Source organism: Physcomitrium patens, chromosome 8 (genome assembly GCF_059467195.1).
Source record: "Physcomitrium patens ecotype Gransden chromosome 8, ASM5946719v1, whole genome shotgun sequence".
NCBI lineage: Eukaryota > Viridiplantae > Streptophyta > Bryopsida > Funariales > Funariaceae > Physcomitrium > Physcomitrium patens.
Genome location: NC_143417.1, coordinates 12627214 through 12644644, shown reverse-complemented (window position 1 = coordinate 12644644; position 17431 = coordinate 12627214). Strand labels below are relative to the sequence as shown.

At 34.9% G+C, this 17431-nt stretch overlaps 1 protein-coding gene across 2 annotated transcripts; it reads right to left on the bottom strand.

Annotated features, from left to right (window-relative positions):
• Window positions 1-6864: 6864 nt before the first annotated feature.
• Window positions 6865-12975, bottom strand: LOC112285956 (cytokinin dehydrogenase 9). Of its 2 annotated transcripts, XM_024527380.3 has the most exons (6): window positions 11445-12975; window positions 10197-11253; window positions 9790-10072; window positions 9277-9677; window positions 8291-8556; window positions 6865-7992 (listed from the first exon to the last, which is right to left on the bottom strand). In XM_024527380.3, the coding sequence occupies exons 2-6, from the start codon at window positions 10545-10547 to the stop codon at window positions 7638-7640; spliced, it is 1656 nt and encodes a 551-aa protein (XP_024383148.1). In that variant the 5' UTR covers window positions 10548-11253; window positions 11445-12975; the 3' UTR covers window positions 6865-7637. The 2 variants fall into 2 exon arrangements, with proteins under 2 accessions (XP_024383148.1, XP_090108732.1); XM_090252606.1 differs by lacking the exon at window positions 11445-12975 and having other exon boundaries at window positions 6865-8055; window positions 10197-11047.
• Between the last annotated feature and the right edge of the window lie 4456 nt (window positions 12976-17431).

Genomic DNA, 17431 nt, shown 5'->3' with positions numbered 1-17431 from the left:
CAAAATATTTTTTATTACAAATAAAGTTTATTTTATTTTTGGCTTTGACCCATTGGACTTCTTTAATTGAAATATCAAAAATATCAAAATAATTATCCATATAAATTTAAGCTTATTTTATAACCATAAAAAGTAATTGAATAAGAATTTAAAATTATTTATATATTTATATTTAGATTTTAAGCCATTATTTATTTATTAATTTATTAATACTAAGAATCCTTCAAAAAATCAAATAAAGCATGTTTATCTAATAGATGTTTGGACTCTATTTTCTATAATTTTTTAAAGATTAGATTTGTTAGATTCTGTATTGCAAGACAAAGAATAAGTTATATTCTCTAAGCATGATTAACATTAAGCATCTAATAAAATCAAAATGTAGTGAGGAATTGTTTTTAGATTTCTTAGCACTAAATCACTATAGAATAAATGTTGAATAGTTATTTTTTATCATAAGACCCTTATTCTTAAATTGGTCATTTTTTCCATGCAGGCCTATTAATCATATACACAACTTTCGAAGATGTATTTTATATTATAATAAAATAGATAAAAAGATAAAAAATTAAATAATTATTCATAAGGATTTTCTAAATTATATGGATGCACATAAAGTACAAATATTTTAATTTCTATTGAAAGCATTGGATAAAACAACTATCTATAATACAAGCATTAACATTAATATGAAAACATTAGCCAAATATGTCTCTTATCTCTTTAGAATTTGATCACTTCTATATGTATTTTTATTAGTTTAAAGGAGTTTAGCTTTTTTAAAGTATTAATTAAAATTCAAAAAAATTAAATTAATGTTAAAAATCAATGCTAAGTTTAAATACGACATTAATTCCAAAGAATTATCCAAATTAGAATTTGAGCCTTTAAAAAATATTATTAAGCTATATTAATATTGAACAACAATCAAATATTATTTTTTTAATAAATAACAGATTTTTATGTTTTCTAATCTTACAAGAGATTTAAAAAAACTTCTTTCATACTTTTTAGAAAGATATTATTAATCTAACATATTCCTACTTACTTTTGATTATGTCTATTTACTTAATTGATGTAATAATTTTTTTTCTTATGTTCGTTTTTAAAAAAGTATATATTTAGATTTTTTTCTAAAGATACATAAATTGGTTTTATATTTTCTTTATATATTTTTGAATTTTTCTTTACTATTATATAAAGCTATATTATTTTACATGCATCTTTTTATTTTTGAAAATATTTTATATATATATATATAAATTTAGGTATTAATTATAATTATAAAATATAATAAATCATTATTTTAAAAAATGTATTATATTATTATAAAAAAAAAATCTAATGGCAAGAGAGTACATTATTTATAATGTAAATTTATTTGACTTATCTAATTGACTTATTTTTTATAAATCCTTATTAAAAGTAAATCTACAAAAAAAATTGAACAGAATTTGTCATTTTTATTTTTATTTTTATATGAATGTATGTATGTATGTATGTATGAATATATATATATATATATATATATATATATATATATATATATATATATATATATATATATATGAATTTTTTTTGATAATAAAATTATTTTAAAAGTAATTTTTGTTATTTAATTAAATTTCTTCATAATATTTTTTTTATTAAGAGCAAGTTATTACCATTTTACCTTAAATTTCCTATATTAACTCTTTAACTTAAGTTTATATATATATATATATATATATATATATGTGTTGACACCAACTATTGTATTCATTTGCAGCTTGTATAAGGTTAAAAATTTGGGATTATATCATAATTGAATATTATATTCAAAGTACCTCAAAATCTTAGCCATACAAGAGTTTTGGATGAATTATCCAAATATAGAAATAATAAAGATCTATTTTTAATATTTTTTTTAGATTATAAGTTATCTTATTATAAAGACATTAAAATTATTATTTTATATTTCAAATATAATTAAACACTAGAAATATTTTATGAAGATTTTCAAAGAAGCTTGATAAGATGTCTTGTAAATAGTATTTTTTCTAATATATACAAGTGTATATTGTGCAATGAGAATTGCAAGAATTAAAATATATATATATTTTACAAGTTTGAAATTATAGAACTTAATTCACGTAATTAGAATTATAGTTTTTTTATATTTAGAACTTAATTATTTTAAATTTTTAATACATCAATATAATTATTTTCATAAGTTACAATGAATATTATTTTTGTTGATTTTATAAAAATCTATGTTGAATGAAAAATACCTACTTATAATTTCTAAGAAAATAAATAGAAAGTTAAAGTCTAAAATATGATTCTCATAGAAATAAAAAATCAGTCTATTTAAATATTTTTCTTTAGTATTATAACAATTAAAATAAATATATTTTCTATTTCAATTTCTTTAATATAGATAATATTTTAAAACTCAAATAAATTATTTCTATGATGGTAATAGATATTTTTATAATAATAAATATTAATAAAAAATTAATAATATTAAAATAAATAGTTTTGTAAAAATCATATGTGATTACATGTGAATATGTATCTAATTATAAAAGTTTCGTATTTGTAGAAACTAAGACTTATTTCTAAAAATATTTTAAAAAACTAATATAAAACTATGAATTAATTAATTTATGTAGGCATATATATATATGCACAAACATTTTACATATTTGAATTAAAATTTTAAACCATAACGTAAAAGCTTGCTGAGATTACTAAATTTGTCGTATATAGTTTTTGAAATCAGTCTTTCATTTTTTAATTTTTCTGTATAAGCATAATTTATTACAAATGAAACAAAAAATTCATTTATTTTTATAAAAAAATAATTTTATAAATACTACTATTAATTAGATCTTAAAAAATATATAATTAAGTTTGAGATATTAAAAATTGAAGTTGAATATATTTATATGAAAACAGCAATTGATTATCAAAATAATTATTGTAAAAAAATTACACATATCTATATATATATATATATATATATATATTCAAATAATTGTTTGTGGTTTTTTGAGTACGAGTTGTGTACACTTTTTTTTTCTAATTATAATAAAATCATCAGTAAGAAGTAATTAACGTGTGTATTCTATTCTTTTCTCTTTTAGTATTGTAGTATTTTCAAATTTTAGCTATCTGTGCATATTTGTATATGGATGATTATGCTGAATATAGTATTATAATTTAGAATTTTTTTTAAAACAATAATAAATACTTATTTATAATACTTAATTATAGGTTTTTGAAAGATACTTTTGGTGTAGTTTGCCAAAATAAAAATACAATTTAATGATAATTATAAATCTTGAAAGGTTTTTCTTCTTATTTACAAAATGTTTTTAAAGGCCTTCTAGACCTCCAATTGTTGTTAACTCTTTTGTTCAACCTTGGGATTCATATAAATACATGTTTGGAGTCAAAACAATACAAAACACAATTTAAATCAATAACTAACTTCTTCTTCTTTTTTTTAAGCCAGAAGAAATTTGATCTTAGACACGATTTTCTTTTTCTTTTTCTTTTGTTTTTTTGGTTAATGTTGTGCATGTTGGTTTCATCCATTGATACTGCTTCCACTTTAAAAGCTTAAAATTTCTACTTAAAACCTCTGCCTTGATCAGTATTTAATTTTTCATTTAAGGTTGAGTAGTTTTTCTAACACTTCAACTCCACTTATAATCTTTCAAGGATTCATAAATTTACCCTACCTACAACTTTGAATGATATTGTTGGTTTGATTCATAACTTGATTTTTTTTTTTAATTTTATACTATTGATGGGCATTTCTTAAAGCTTTCCATTTTCTCTTGCTGTTGCAAATTTTTTTTTGAAAGCAGGCATATACAAGAATCATTAAAAATAAATAGAATTCATCTATTATTTAATTTATTTGCTAGCAAGGCTAGAAAAAAATTACACAATATTAAAATTCTTTTAAAAGTCACTATTATTCATATTAGTTTATGATGAATGTATCTCTATTTAAACAAAAGGCAAAAAAGCATATTTTACAATGTGGGAAATCTTAGTTCAGATCTTTACCTCATTAGCCATATTTCCAATCCTAAAATACACACTAAGCATCTCAAAAGTTTTCCATTAGCAAAAAAAACTGAAATAGAAAATTAAACTTGAATATAACAAATTTATTATAAAAAATAAAAAATAAAACCAAAAAACCAAAAAGAAACCAGAAGATTTTTTTTTTCTCACCATATAATAAAACTCTGATTACTTTACCAATTAACAAGGGATTGAACATGCAAACAATGGCAAGAAGAAGAGAAAAAATGTACACAAAACAAGCTCCACAAATAGCAGTGATGCAACAAATGAAGACCTCCCTTGAGGCAAATACTCTCTACTCAATCCCCATTTTCAAAGTCCTCCAATAAGGGCAGCAGCCTTAAAATAAACTCGCCACAGCTTTGTACCACACCCACTTCGTGCACCAAGGATGAAACACTCTTCAATTTTGAAAACTAGTTATAAATTGTTGGGTTTCACACAACTTTTTAAAAAGAACCCCATCTTCTTCTTCTTCTACTTCTTCTTCTGTGTTGATCTTTTTTATTTATCATTATTTATTATTTTTCATACACACAAGCTGAGTGGTGTGCAATCAAGGTGTAAGGACTTCAGCCCCTGGGGAGCTTCAAACCAGAAAGCCCCTGTCACAATGAAGGTGAGGGCGACAAGCTGTCACGGTCTCTAACACTACACAGTGCAGACAGCCATGTCTCCATCTTCAATAGTACCACAATAGAGCAGCAAAATGTAAAGCAAGGAGGGGGAGGGGGAGGGGGAGTAGTAGTAGTACCACTACTATTACTAATACTACTAATAATACTACCACCACCACCACAACACCCCCACCCCCACAATGCTTTATTGCATGCCAGTACTATGAAAATGCTGTGATCACAGACTAGCCATTCACTCCAAGCTCACACTATAATTAGTTGTACATCCCCCCAAAGTTACATTTGCAGACTGCCATACACAATTGAGGCTACAGTCGTCTATCATCAGACTTGTACATTTGTGGGTACCGATGGTATCCCAGTGAGTGAGTGAGTGAGTGAGTGAGTGTGTGTGTCTGCACCTCCACATCAGCTTTGTCAAAATCTACTTTTTCCATGTGTGTTGTTGTTGCCCTCAGGTGTTGAAGTTTTAAAGCTTGACATATGTACAAAGCTGTCAGGTTTAGGGTTCAGTATGTATATATATTTGTTGATTAAGTACAGAGTATTTTTGAGCTGTGTGTATATTTGTCAATTGTATATGTGAATAAATATATATATATATATATATACATACATATAGATTCATACATGACTATGTGTTGCTTGATCTTGGTAAGTACATATGTAAGTGTGTGTGTGTGTATATATATATATATATATATGTATATGTGTGTGTGTGTGTGTGTGTACACAGATATGTATGAATAACTATAGCAATAATAAAAATCAACGAAGATTGGATTTTCAATCTGAATAAGAATTCAATCTTGGGGATTTGATGCTGTAGATTCCTTGGTAAATGTTGCACTATAAAACAAAACCACAGAACTACAGTGCATATGTACAAATGTGACATTTGAAAAATGAATTATATTTATTGTATCTTCTTTATGTTAATATGCAACACACACCTGTAAAGAAAATAGATGACATAAATTTTAAATATACATATTATTAACTTTAAACTGCAAGATTAGCTTAATTTTTCAACAATTACTGAGTGAGCCTGGTTAATGATCAAATTAAAAGTAGTAAAATAATTCTTTGAAATTAAAATGTAAAATTTTAATGCTTTTAAAACTAGAGTAGATTACTAACTTCCACATTATTTCATATTCAAATGCATATCTAAGCATGTATAAGAATCATGCAATTCATCAACATAACAGTGTATTGCTTTAAGATTAATAAATACACACAAAGATCCACTTTACATGAATTAGTTATGAGTCCCATTTTTTTCCTATAATATAGATAGTCTCTAAATTAACTCAGAGCTAGTTTTTTTTTCTTTAATATTGGAGCATGATTTACTGTGGTAACACTCCTGGTATAAACAATTACTTCTTGGTTGAATGATTTATCATCTCATGTCCAAACCAGCTTGTTTAAACATAAGAATTGAAATTTCACATACCTACAATAAATTTCAAACAAGCTGATGGCATCATACACACAGAAAAGTAACATGTATGCATATTAAAACTAAACTCTTACAGATACACAGAAAATTCCAAGTGAAAGTATGGAAATACATACATAGAATTTACAAAATTATGTATAACTAAAAGGTTGTGATTTTTGTGCAACAACCGATCACCACCATTTTTCTTTCACAATCATGAAATTTGAAAATATTTTATGAAGCGAATGTTTCATTTTCAACAGAATGAGTTCCCTTCACAGGATTTTCAGTAGTTTTGTCCATAAAATTTATCACGAAACATGAACAAATAAAGACTTTGTTACTGAAAATATTGCACATCTATCAAAATATTGCATTGCAATGAAAAATTATTTTCTCTCATTGCCAATGATATGAAATTAGGTAACAGTTGGTGAGGAGACCATTTGCAACTCTTTTGAATTATCTTGCATGGGGGAAGTGAACACCACACAGCCAAATATGAATCCAACAGCTTAGTTTTACAAAACTTCTTCAATAAATGATCACTCTATGCAATAGGGACATGATTAACAGGTGCACAAATCACAAGAACATTGAACTGCCCTCAGTGCTCACAAGGTCTCAAAATATTAAAAACCACACCAATTTCAAACTTGAAAATACACAAAGAAAAAAATATATGAGAGAATCTTTGAAATGACTATTTTGAAAGGAATTGAATTGCCATGTTACTCTTTACAACACATAAATCCCCAGATATGCCAACCAACTTCAGATCATTGGGGCTTGGGGAATCATCATCAGCAATTTTGTTTGTTTCTAATCCTAAAAGCTTAATTCTGAATTAGCACTGCTAACTTCTCTACAAAACCCTCCACAACATGGTGTTGTAAGGCAATATGGGGCTTGGTGATATTTGTCCTTCCTTCAACATCAAATGTACTTCCAAATATGGGTAGGTCCCCCACCTCACATATTAGCTGCTGCATGCCCTTTTTCTTCCAGCTTGAAATTGGTGAACTACAAATCACATCTCTGCTAATTCTACAAATTCCTCATATTCACTATGTACAAGGGAAAAGAAATCCTTTTTTTCTTTTTTCTTTTTTTTTTTTTTTTTTTTTTTTTCTCACTTTCTTCCAAAGCTAGCTGCAGCTCCAAGAGAAAAACCAACAATTAAGATGGATGGTAGATCTATTATACCTTAGGAACTCATCCAAGTGTTTTTTTTTAAATGTTTTTTTAATTTTTTTTAATAATTTTTATCAACTCATCTGTCTCAATTTCCCTCAATTAACACTCTCACTTATCAAGTAAAATCCATAAAAAAAACAGATTAACTACCTGCTCCATCACCAAAATAGCAGCCCCAATAACAGCAGCAAGGAGTTAATAGCTTTCGCATCAAGACATAGGGTTTCGTCGGCTTCCACTGTGACGTCTTGTTGAATCCGCATCACTCGTCACTCCTGCATCCCACGAAACTCCAAGTGATTGCTGAGGCTGATCTGGCGGCGGGAGAAAATGTTCTGCCCCGGAGAGAGAATGCCGCACGGATCGAACAACTGCTTGTTGTGCACAAACAAGTCCCACTTGGAGCCGAAGTGATGCCTCCACTGCTGTCGGTCTAGATTGTGCGGCATGTATTGCTTGCAATGCAAAGGCTCACAGATGCGCAGGATGTTTTCGTTCTCCTCCAGCATGACTGATAATGGAGGGCCACCGAGGGTGTCCGGGAGCTTGTTCCGCAGGAAGGCTACAATATAGAAGACTTCTTCAGGGCCCTCAGGTACAGCCGCAGAGAGCCGTCTGTCCCACCTGCCCACAGCTCAACCAAACACTTGCTCAATCTCTGCCAGCATATTTTCTCAATCTTTGTTCCTGGTTCAGTACAGCTAGGCATCAATATTCAGCTGTGGGTTTGGTTTGGTAGCTAGCCAAACAATGCGTATAAACACAGTCAACCCTCCCATTCGGTGTGCATCGTATGTTGTCTAACAGGTTGGACGAAAAATAAATTGACGTCGATTTTAAGATATTCGTCTATTAAAATCTTCTTCTGTTAAAAATTTAATTCAAGTTCAAGAGAGGTTTTGAGAAAGCACTGGGCGCTCACTTGGATTTGTTCAAAGGGTACACCAGAATAGGCCCACTAAAATCCCACGTCTTGAGCTGCTTCAATACAAGTCTGTCGAAACAGTTGATCGATGCTGCAGGCACAAAGAGGTTGAGCCATGGGTGAGGGATTTGATCCCACAACCCCTTTGCACTCAACTGCATCTCCACATCATGCAACCGATTCAGGAACTTCAAGTAAGAGGTATCCGTCTTGAAAAGCAAGCCGCGGTGGAAACCAAGCCGTGACAACATGTTCTCCACCACCTGAGCACAGGCAATATACCAACAGACAAGCCATCTCTTCATCAGAACCAACAGGCAAATCCAATCATAAAAAATCATGAATACTGCCATACACAGGATCCAGAAGATATTGCTGATTAATCAAATCTCTTTAGTTATCACTCCCCTTGCACAACACATTTAATAGATTGGTGTAAGTCCAATCTATCTTGAGAAGAAGCGGAAAGTCTATTGAATGCCAAATCTTAGGTATCAGTACAAAACAGATACACAAGACGTGGAGTTCCCTGACCAGTACTAAAAACACTCCAAATTGTGATTCTCCATGAATCATAACATGTTTCTCTTGCTTGGTCACATGCCTTTCAATCTAGACACCCCCAAAATTTATGAACTCTCATCCATAGGACCAACTCAATCCTCCCTCCATGGTATTCATCTCCATCATAACCCCAGTACTTTACACCCATCATTAAAACCACAGCATCCAATAACTGACAAGTCTCTCATAAACTCATCAAAATCAAACCAGCCGAAATACTACGCTGAATTTTTTCTTTGCTACGTGCCAACAAAAAACGCCGAACCCCCCCTCCACACTAGAAAAGAACTCCAACTCATACAGGTGTGTTCTAGCTCCAATATTCAACCAATATGCAACACCCTAAGTCCTAAATTTTCACCCCAATGCGTTTCTTTTCACAGGGTGTGCGGGGACGTCGGTGTGGGAATCAGTGGTACCTGATCCAGGTTGTGAAGATCAGCTGCAGAGTAGGCCTTGGTGACCTCCAGGCAATACATGATATTGCCGGCCTGGGGCGGGATCATGGCCTCGGAAATGTCCCCGGGGGCGAAAGGAACCGACCCCCACCCGTTGATGGGGTTCGCGTCGTTCACCACCACGAAGCCCTCCACGTAGTCGAATGGTGGACTGCCGGAGCTAGATCTGATCAACAGCTCCTGATCGCGCCGGAACGTCGCGAAGTCGGTGTAGATGGCGCGCATCCAGCGAACCCGTTGCGGGGCCTTCTCGAGGACGATGCGCGCCTTAGTGATGATGCCGAACTGGCCCAGCCCGCCGAGGATGGCGAAGAAGAGGTCCGAGTGAGAGATCGGGGAGCATACCACGAGCTCGCCCCTGCCTGCAATCATTGGGGAGATAGAGAAGATCAGAATTATACCAAGAGTCGAACAATCGCCATGAGGTTTTCTGGTGTGCATTAATAGCATGAAAAAGGCGGTTTGCATTGATACCTGTGACGACTTCCAGCTGCAGAACATTGCTGACTTCAGGACCGTGGCGGAAGGCCTGGCCGCTGACACCAGCGTTCGACAAAGTGCCCCCAATGGTGAGGTAAAGGTAGTCGGTCCAGGATCTGGGTGCGAGGCCGAACTCGAGAGAGGCTTTCAGGACGTCTATCCAGAGGTCTCCGCCCATGGCTTCCACGTATGGGACGTGGAGAGATCCAAGATCGCCCAGCGGCATCACTCGGATCCCCTTCATGGCCGTCATCTCGATGACAATGCCATTGTGTGCCTATCACACCAGAAACATTTTCACGCGACCTTAAGAAACTCACATTCAACGCGAACATTGTTAAGCCATCGTCAGGATTAATTCACACACTGTAGCAATGAATTGGACAGGGCTGGATCGTTACCTGAGCTTGACCGTTGATGGAATGCCCCAGTCCGCGAGCCGCTACGGTAAGCTCAGATTCCGACCGCGCAACAGCTTGTAGAATTGTCGCAATGTCCTCCACGGCGGTGGGGTACACCACTGCAGCTGGCTTGAGGCTTCGCAACTGACCCCAGTCCTTGGCCGCCGCCGTGGTGTTGTCAAACGAGAGCATGCCCTGCAACGGGAGCGATTTCAAATAAATACGATCGGTCGTCGCACTTCCGTAGCACGTCTGCGACAGAAATACTAGGATGCATCCCACAAAAGCCGCCACTACAATGTTGCGCGCCCCGTCGACTCCTTTCAAGCCAGGTTGTTTTATGAATTCCATCTCCTTACGTTCGAGTGCTTAACTAGATTGTTTGCCTGAATAGTCCGTCTCAGTAAGCGATGGTCAATCCCTCCCCTGCACTGCGTCCAACTGAACTGCTGGTTGGCAGCAACGAAGAGGCTGCCAAGGCACTTCTTTATGCTCGACAGGGCGACCTCTTGCGGACAACGCTGATGCAGTCCCCCGAGTGTGGAGTCAACCAGATTTTCAGCTTCATGGGCGACGAGGGCTGCCGGTCCAATAAACTAGACATTTTTGCCCCGTCAATCGGGTGAGATGGGCCCGTCACAGGATTCGATGCACGAACATGCACCTAACCCAAAAAAATATCCTGCATTTGACTGCTTACGAAGGAGCCATCAAAATTCAAAATCGAACCCCGACCATATTATCTACACCTACTTCGATTGCGTGACCTGTCCGATTCTTGCGTGGCGTCTTTGCTTTGAGATGAACACACCACCTGTCCGCTCAGGCTCGACGTTGTCTCAAACCTCAACTTCGTCTTAAAACTGCATTCTATAGTCACCATTTTGAAGTGTTGCTTGGGAAAGACAGCCTCAAGACCATAATTTCATCAACACAAACGTACGATCTTCTCGAAAGGAATTAACAGGAGGTCCCATATTGTTTTCAAGGGTACTGGCAAGGCTACCCTGAAATCCTCAAAATCCTTGGTACTCGATGATACGTACAACCTGCAGTACTGCGAAGAGGATGGGAAATGAAAGGAGAAGGGGCGAAGTGAGATAGCTGCGTGATGAGCTACGATGAATAGGAATAATAATATGTTAAATCCAGGCTGTCCCTCGCCGTCACCCTAAATCCCACTCTTCGCGAATGAAAATTTCATAATAAACTCTGCAAAAGCTGCAGGGTATAGTTGTAGTACATTACCAATCATCACGTCAGTTTCCTTCCAAGTCAACCTGATCTCGGGACTGCCACAGCAGGATCTTGATACCGCATGATTCTTGCAATCCGACTACTCACGGGCGGGAGGGAATCAATCACCTTGTGGCAGGAAAACACTCGAAAAGAGATGGGTGAAAAATGAGGTTTTTGAATTGGTAATTGTACAAGGAAGTAACCAACAGCCCGGACTGCTGCTGCTTCTGCTGCAGCGTCGCGGCGCTGGCAGTTTCCAGTTCCTTCAGAATCGTAATGGTAATGATGATGACTCAGGGCCTTGACAAATATTGAATTGCAGTTGTAACCACCTCTCTTCAGGCATGCGCTTAGTCATAACTCTGGTTCTGAATCTGTTGCTACTCTGTTGCGCTCATCACTACGACTCGAACGAAAGGGTTAACCCCACGACTGAAGGCAGAACTCTGCACGCCAGTATTAATCCCCCTTCGGATCTCCTTGTAGACAGATCACACCCCTCACAGATTCTCTTCTTCAGTCACATGTCTCCGAGCCCGTACTCTGCCGCAAATTTCTAATCCTCCTGCTTCCAGAAGCTGCTCGCATTAATCGCACAACGCATTGCAGTCGTTCTCTACCCACCCTACAGTCAACTCAGAAACCGGTGAAGGGGATATTATACTACTCTGAGATTTGAAGCACACGGCACGTTCCGAAGCGCACACACGAAAGAGTTTTCCTCCAAATCCTAAAAAATTCCACACGACAGAATTTGTAGGAGATCCCCAGATTTGTAATAAATTCAAGTTTGAAAGGCGGACGATTGGGATCATAGGTGTATGAGGACTACGAGTAAATCTGGGCACAGCTTTTGAGTTGTACAATTTCCTTCCACACTCAGCAGTTTGCAGTTTCTAGCTCTGCGAGTAGCCACTCCGCATCACCATTTTCAATCTCACTTTCTGTGTGCGTGTGTCTCTCTCTCCCTCACTTACACATACTCATACTGACACTATATCGCTTGATCCGGAGATTAAAGCAAGCTCTTGTCTCCTCATGCAGCACGTTTCACTGCAGATCCCGCCCCGTATCGCCATCACTCTCACCCCTTCGCGATCTGTCCGCACCCTACCCACCGCTCCTCTCCTACCTCAAAGAAGCTACGGTGCAGTAGTGCACCAAAGTGAATTCCACCCCTCACAAAGGATGTCTACAAACACACTAACCAGCTCACTACACTCGCAAATTGCCTCACACACCTCAGGTGTAGGAGATCGTTAGGCAGACCCCCTCCTCGTACTTGAGTACGTGACAAAAAAAAAACATTTAAGATCATTCCCTGCTCTGAAAACAGCGAAACGACCACCCAGTTTCCGAACACTTCTCGACAAACAGGAAGAGCATTCCAAAAGCCCTTAAATGCTTTTCCAAAGACCTTGAGAAGGCTTCAAGCCCCGCTTCTCTCTCACAGTAACACTGCAGCAATCCGACTTGCGGGTCAGTACAAGTTGCTCATCCAGTATGGAATGGGGGAGAACAACAACAGCTCGGGGGAGGGGGGAGATCATTCATCTCTGTCCCTCCCTCCGGCATCGTCTTGTACTTGCAGCCCAGCAGTAAATTATATTCTTCTTCATTGCTGAAAGGCCGCGCCCGGTCAGGGCCTTGCCAGGGCCCGGCCACGCACAGCAGCGCTGCCCTTCCTGCACGAAATGGAGGAGGAACTGGACTGGAACTGGACTCCGGCCCATTCCGAACCCCAACCCAACTGGCCAAACGAACGAAGGAACTCACTCTCCCTCAGTTACTTATTTTCTTACTTCACTCACTCTCAGTTTCCCACTCCGTCGGCGTCCCTTCCAATGCTACCCCCACCCACCGCCCCAGGGAAGACGTGGATCTGGAGCTCATTCAGTTAGTGCTTCTAACGTGCTCCTTCCTCACTACATGCTCCCCAACTCTTTGACTGCTTTCAGTCACATATGATCTGCACCCTCTGTGTGTGTGTGTGTGTGTATGTTTTGTTTTGCTTTATTGTTTTTGTTTTTTGATTTGTCTTTTTTTCCTGCTGGATTTCCACCTGGTCTTGCACAGCTGTAGCGTTGCCACACAGTTATCCCTTGCCTCTGAGAATTAATCCAAGTGCCAGCATTACAACTCTCTGTTGTTGATTGGGGGCTGGGAATACAATTGACCCTCAGTGCATGATTTGATTTGGTGGTTTTTCAACACTTCTGGGTGCGTACTCCAAGGATCTGCTTTGTGGAATGTGATGTGAGGGTCAATGCAGCTAAGGACCCCAAAGTTGGAGGAAGCGTTTTTGGAGCTGTGAAAAGAAGGGGATGGTGAAAGACCCCTTCTCTTGTTGATGATTTTTTTAGTAGAGTTATGGAAGCTCATGTAGAGCATTACAAGGCATGTGTGTAAGACAGTGTGGGGGAGCAGAACGGCTGGCCTGCAAGGAGCTTGTCCATTGCAATTATAAGTTGGTTTACACCCCAAGTTCATGGGGTCGCAGAGTGATGTTGTGGCAAACAATGCATGATTGATAAGTAATGTAGACACAACACAAACTTTGGTTTGTGTTGGACTGGTACATGGAATCTTGTATGATTGGTTTGAATAGTGTATCTATGGGTCATTCAATAATTTAATAGTTTGAAATTTGATGTTTTTTTTTGTTGAAAGATGTTGTTTTTTACTTAATTATTGAAAAGATGTTTTTAAAGAATTTTCAAATTCTTTAACAAAATCATTACTACTTTTTGGTTTTTTCTAGCCATTTGTTTTTTTGTTTTTATTTTTATTTTTAGATGCATGTTTTGTTTATTTTGGCATGAGAGATTGGCATAGCTGTTTACCAATCCTCATTCTTTGTTTTAACTGTTTATTAATAAAGAAATAAATTGGATATTTTTTAGTTAGGCTTTAAAATCTCTAAGGTTTTAAGTAAATCAGATTGGATTTAGTTTTAATTTTTTTATGGATAGTACATCAAAAAGAACGTACTGTATCAATAATTTAGGGATTAAAAATTTGATAACTAAATCATAATCTGAAATGCTACTTAAAAAAACAATTTGAAACTTTAAAAAAATTCAAGCTTAATGTATTAATTTATACGCCTTAAAATAAGCTGTTTTTTACTTATGTAAAATTTTAATATTTATATATTTTAATGCTCATATATTAATTAATATCATACACTTCATAAATTGTATTTTATTATGCATAGTGCATTTAAAATTTGTGGTTCCCTTAAAAATGGTGTTCAATTTTAAATTATTTTTTATCTGAAATTTTAGTTTAAATTTTAGTTCATGTGTAAGACAATTACTGATATTATTTCAAAATCATACATTTGTACATACATGCATTTGCTGCATTATTCATGGATGTTTCCAAATCATTACACTGGTATCTGCTACAATGGGACAAACATTATGCACAAAAAATAGAAAATACTTGTGAAGTCTTTATTTATTTATTTATTTATTTTTGTTTTTTATTTTTGACTTTTCAAATAGCCTTGTACATGAGCAATAGGCAAGGCAAAATCATGTTAATAATTTGATGATAAAGTCTCCTACAAGAGCTTTCATTGTCAACAAACTTGCACAAAGCTCTTTTCTTCAAAAAAAAACATATTCAACACTATTATCACCAACACTTGACTTCTTCCCCCACATAACTCAAAAATAAACAAAAAAATCAACATAATAATAACAACAACAACAACAACAACAACAACAACTATGATAAAAATTTACCCTAGCAATGGTTTACACCTTTACTAAACACCAAATCATATTCACAGGGAGTTGAAAAGAGACATTACCATGGTCTGATCCCTCATGTGGAAGAAAAAAAAAAAAAAAAAAAATCCTCTCAAACAGAAAAGCAAGATCTCCCCACCTTCTAGCTGCATGCAAATCATGCTCTACAAACACTCAAAATAAAATAAAATAAAATAAATGGCAACAATCCCATGCAATTTCCTTTATCAACAAATCCCACTTTTTGCAGTATTTGAAAAGTGGGGCATGTCACATCATCCCTGGAGATTATCGTGTGATGGAAGCAAAAGCAAGAGGTCCCCAAAAAACAATTGCTTGGAAAAAGGGGGTTGTGGAGAACAAAAGCACCCACCCCACATGCTACTCCTCCTGCATGCAGATTTTATTGCTGGGGTTGGCTCTTTGCTGTACAGAAGTCTTTTCTAGAGGATGTGACAAGATTGGAGAATGTGAGTCAGAAGGCCAATGGTGGGTGTGCATGGATTTAGGTTCTAAGCATCAGCCTAGAGTCACAGGCATTGGATTTCCTTAAGGCTCTCATGCTGATCCTGTCATGCACAGGGGATAGGGTTGCTGCCTGGCTGGCACTGGGAGCCTGTTGAAGGGCCCGTACATGAGAGAGTGAGAGAGAAAGAAAGAGAGAGATAGAGAGATCCCTTGCTGTCTGTGTACACACAAGCATGTTCCATTGGCCTCCGAAAACCCATGGCTATCACCCCTGCTCTGCTTCTCAGCTCAGTACAAAAAATTAAAATTAAAATTAAAAATTGAAAATGGTGCTCACTCAGGCTCCTGGGGCACTCTCATTTGCAGGTGGCTCATCCTCCCAGAAACTCACACTGGCTATTGCACAAGGCTTGCAATTTGAGAATGCCACATTTTGGAGCTGTTCCCCCTCACAGTTCCTAAGATGGTGACTGCAGTGTTGTGCACTTGTTGGATCTCATTTTGGTTTTTTGTGTTTGTGGGTGCACTATGCGTGAATGTTGCATAACCATGGAGGCTATCTCATTAATGTTCATATATATATATATAAGAAAATAAAAGTAGGACTATGTGTAAGAGAAGGTGTATATATAGATATCTATCAGTTACATTTTTTTCTTGCTTCATGAAAAGATTTAGAAATAGTGTAATTAGTTTTATGAATATTATTATTATTGTTATTACTGTTATTTTTTAATGAATTGAAGATAAAATTAAGTTTTTTAAAAATGGATCTTTGTTTACTTTTTATGAATTTTAAATTTTTTGATCCATAGAACCAATAAATTATTCTTCAGATATATGCATGTGAGTTTTTTGTGCTTTCATTAACAATCACTATGAAAGATATTTTTTTTTACATGCAGTAGCTTAAACATTGCAGTTTTAATTTTTTTATATATATATATATATATATATATTATCACCATCATGATAACCTTATACAATACAATAAATATTTCCTTGAAAGCTAAGAGCAAACAATGCATGAATCTGAAAACTTTACTTTTATCTCTACACACTTATACATTAAAATTATTTGCCTTGCAAGTTCTTTTTTTGGGTTCTAATCACAAGAAATGCAAACTGCCATTTGTACAAAAATGTTACTTTAAGTCTAATCATACATACAACAATTCAGATTTGCAGTGTTTTACTACAAACAAGACTGCTTGATAAAATGAGGTGCACACTGAAGCATTTGCAACAAACATCCAATGTGGTTTGTATTAATCTTGAGCACTTTGATATTACCATATCATATTTTAGCAGTAGAAAAGAAAAAAGATGATTTTTTTTTGCAACAATAATTTTCATATTAGTTTTTATTTTTTTTAAAGAATAGTTTAAATAGGATTCGTACATAAATATGCTTTAAAATACTCATATGCAATTGAATTTCACAATTTTACCATTTTCTAACCATACTAACTTGTAAATGACGAAACTATATTGGCTGATGCATCAAATTATAATATAACTAAAGTTTAATATGGCTGTAATTAATTTTAAGAACTTCATTATGATAATCAACAGAGTAATGGGAAAAAAAAATATTATTATTATTATTTTGAAATTCGACATTTTTCTTATATATATATATATATATATATATATATATATCTAAAATACAGTTTACTCGTTTAATCTAAAAATTAAAAAAAAATCTATTACTGTGTTAATATCTAATTATTATGTAAAACTCAATAATGTCCAAAAATTAATCTGAAT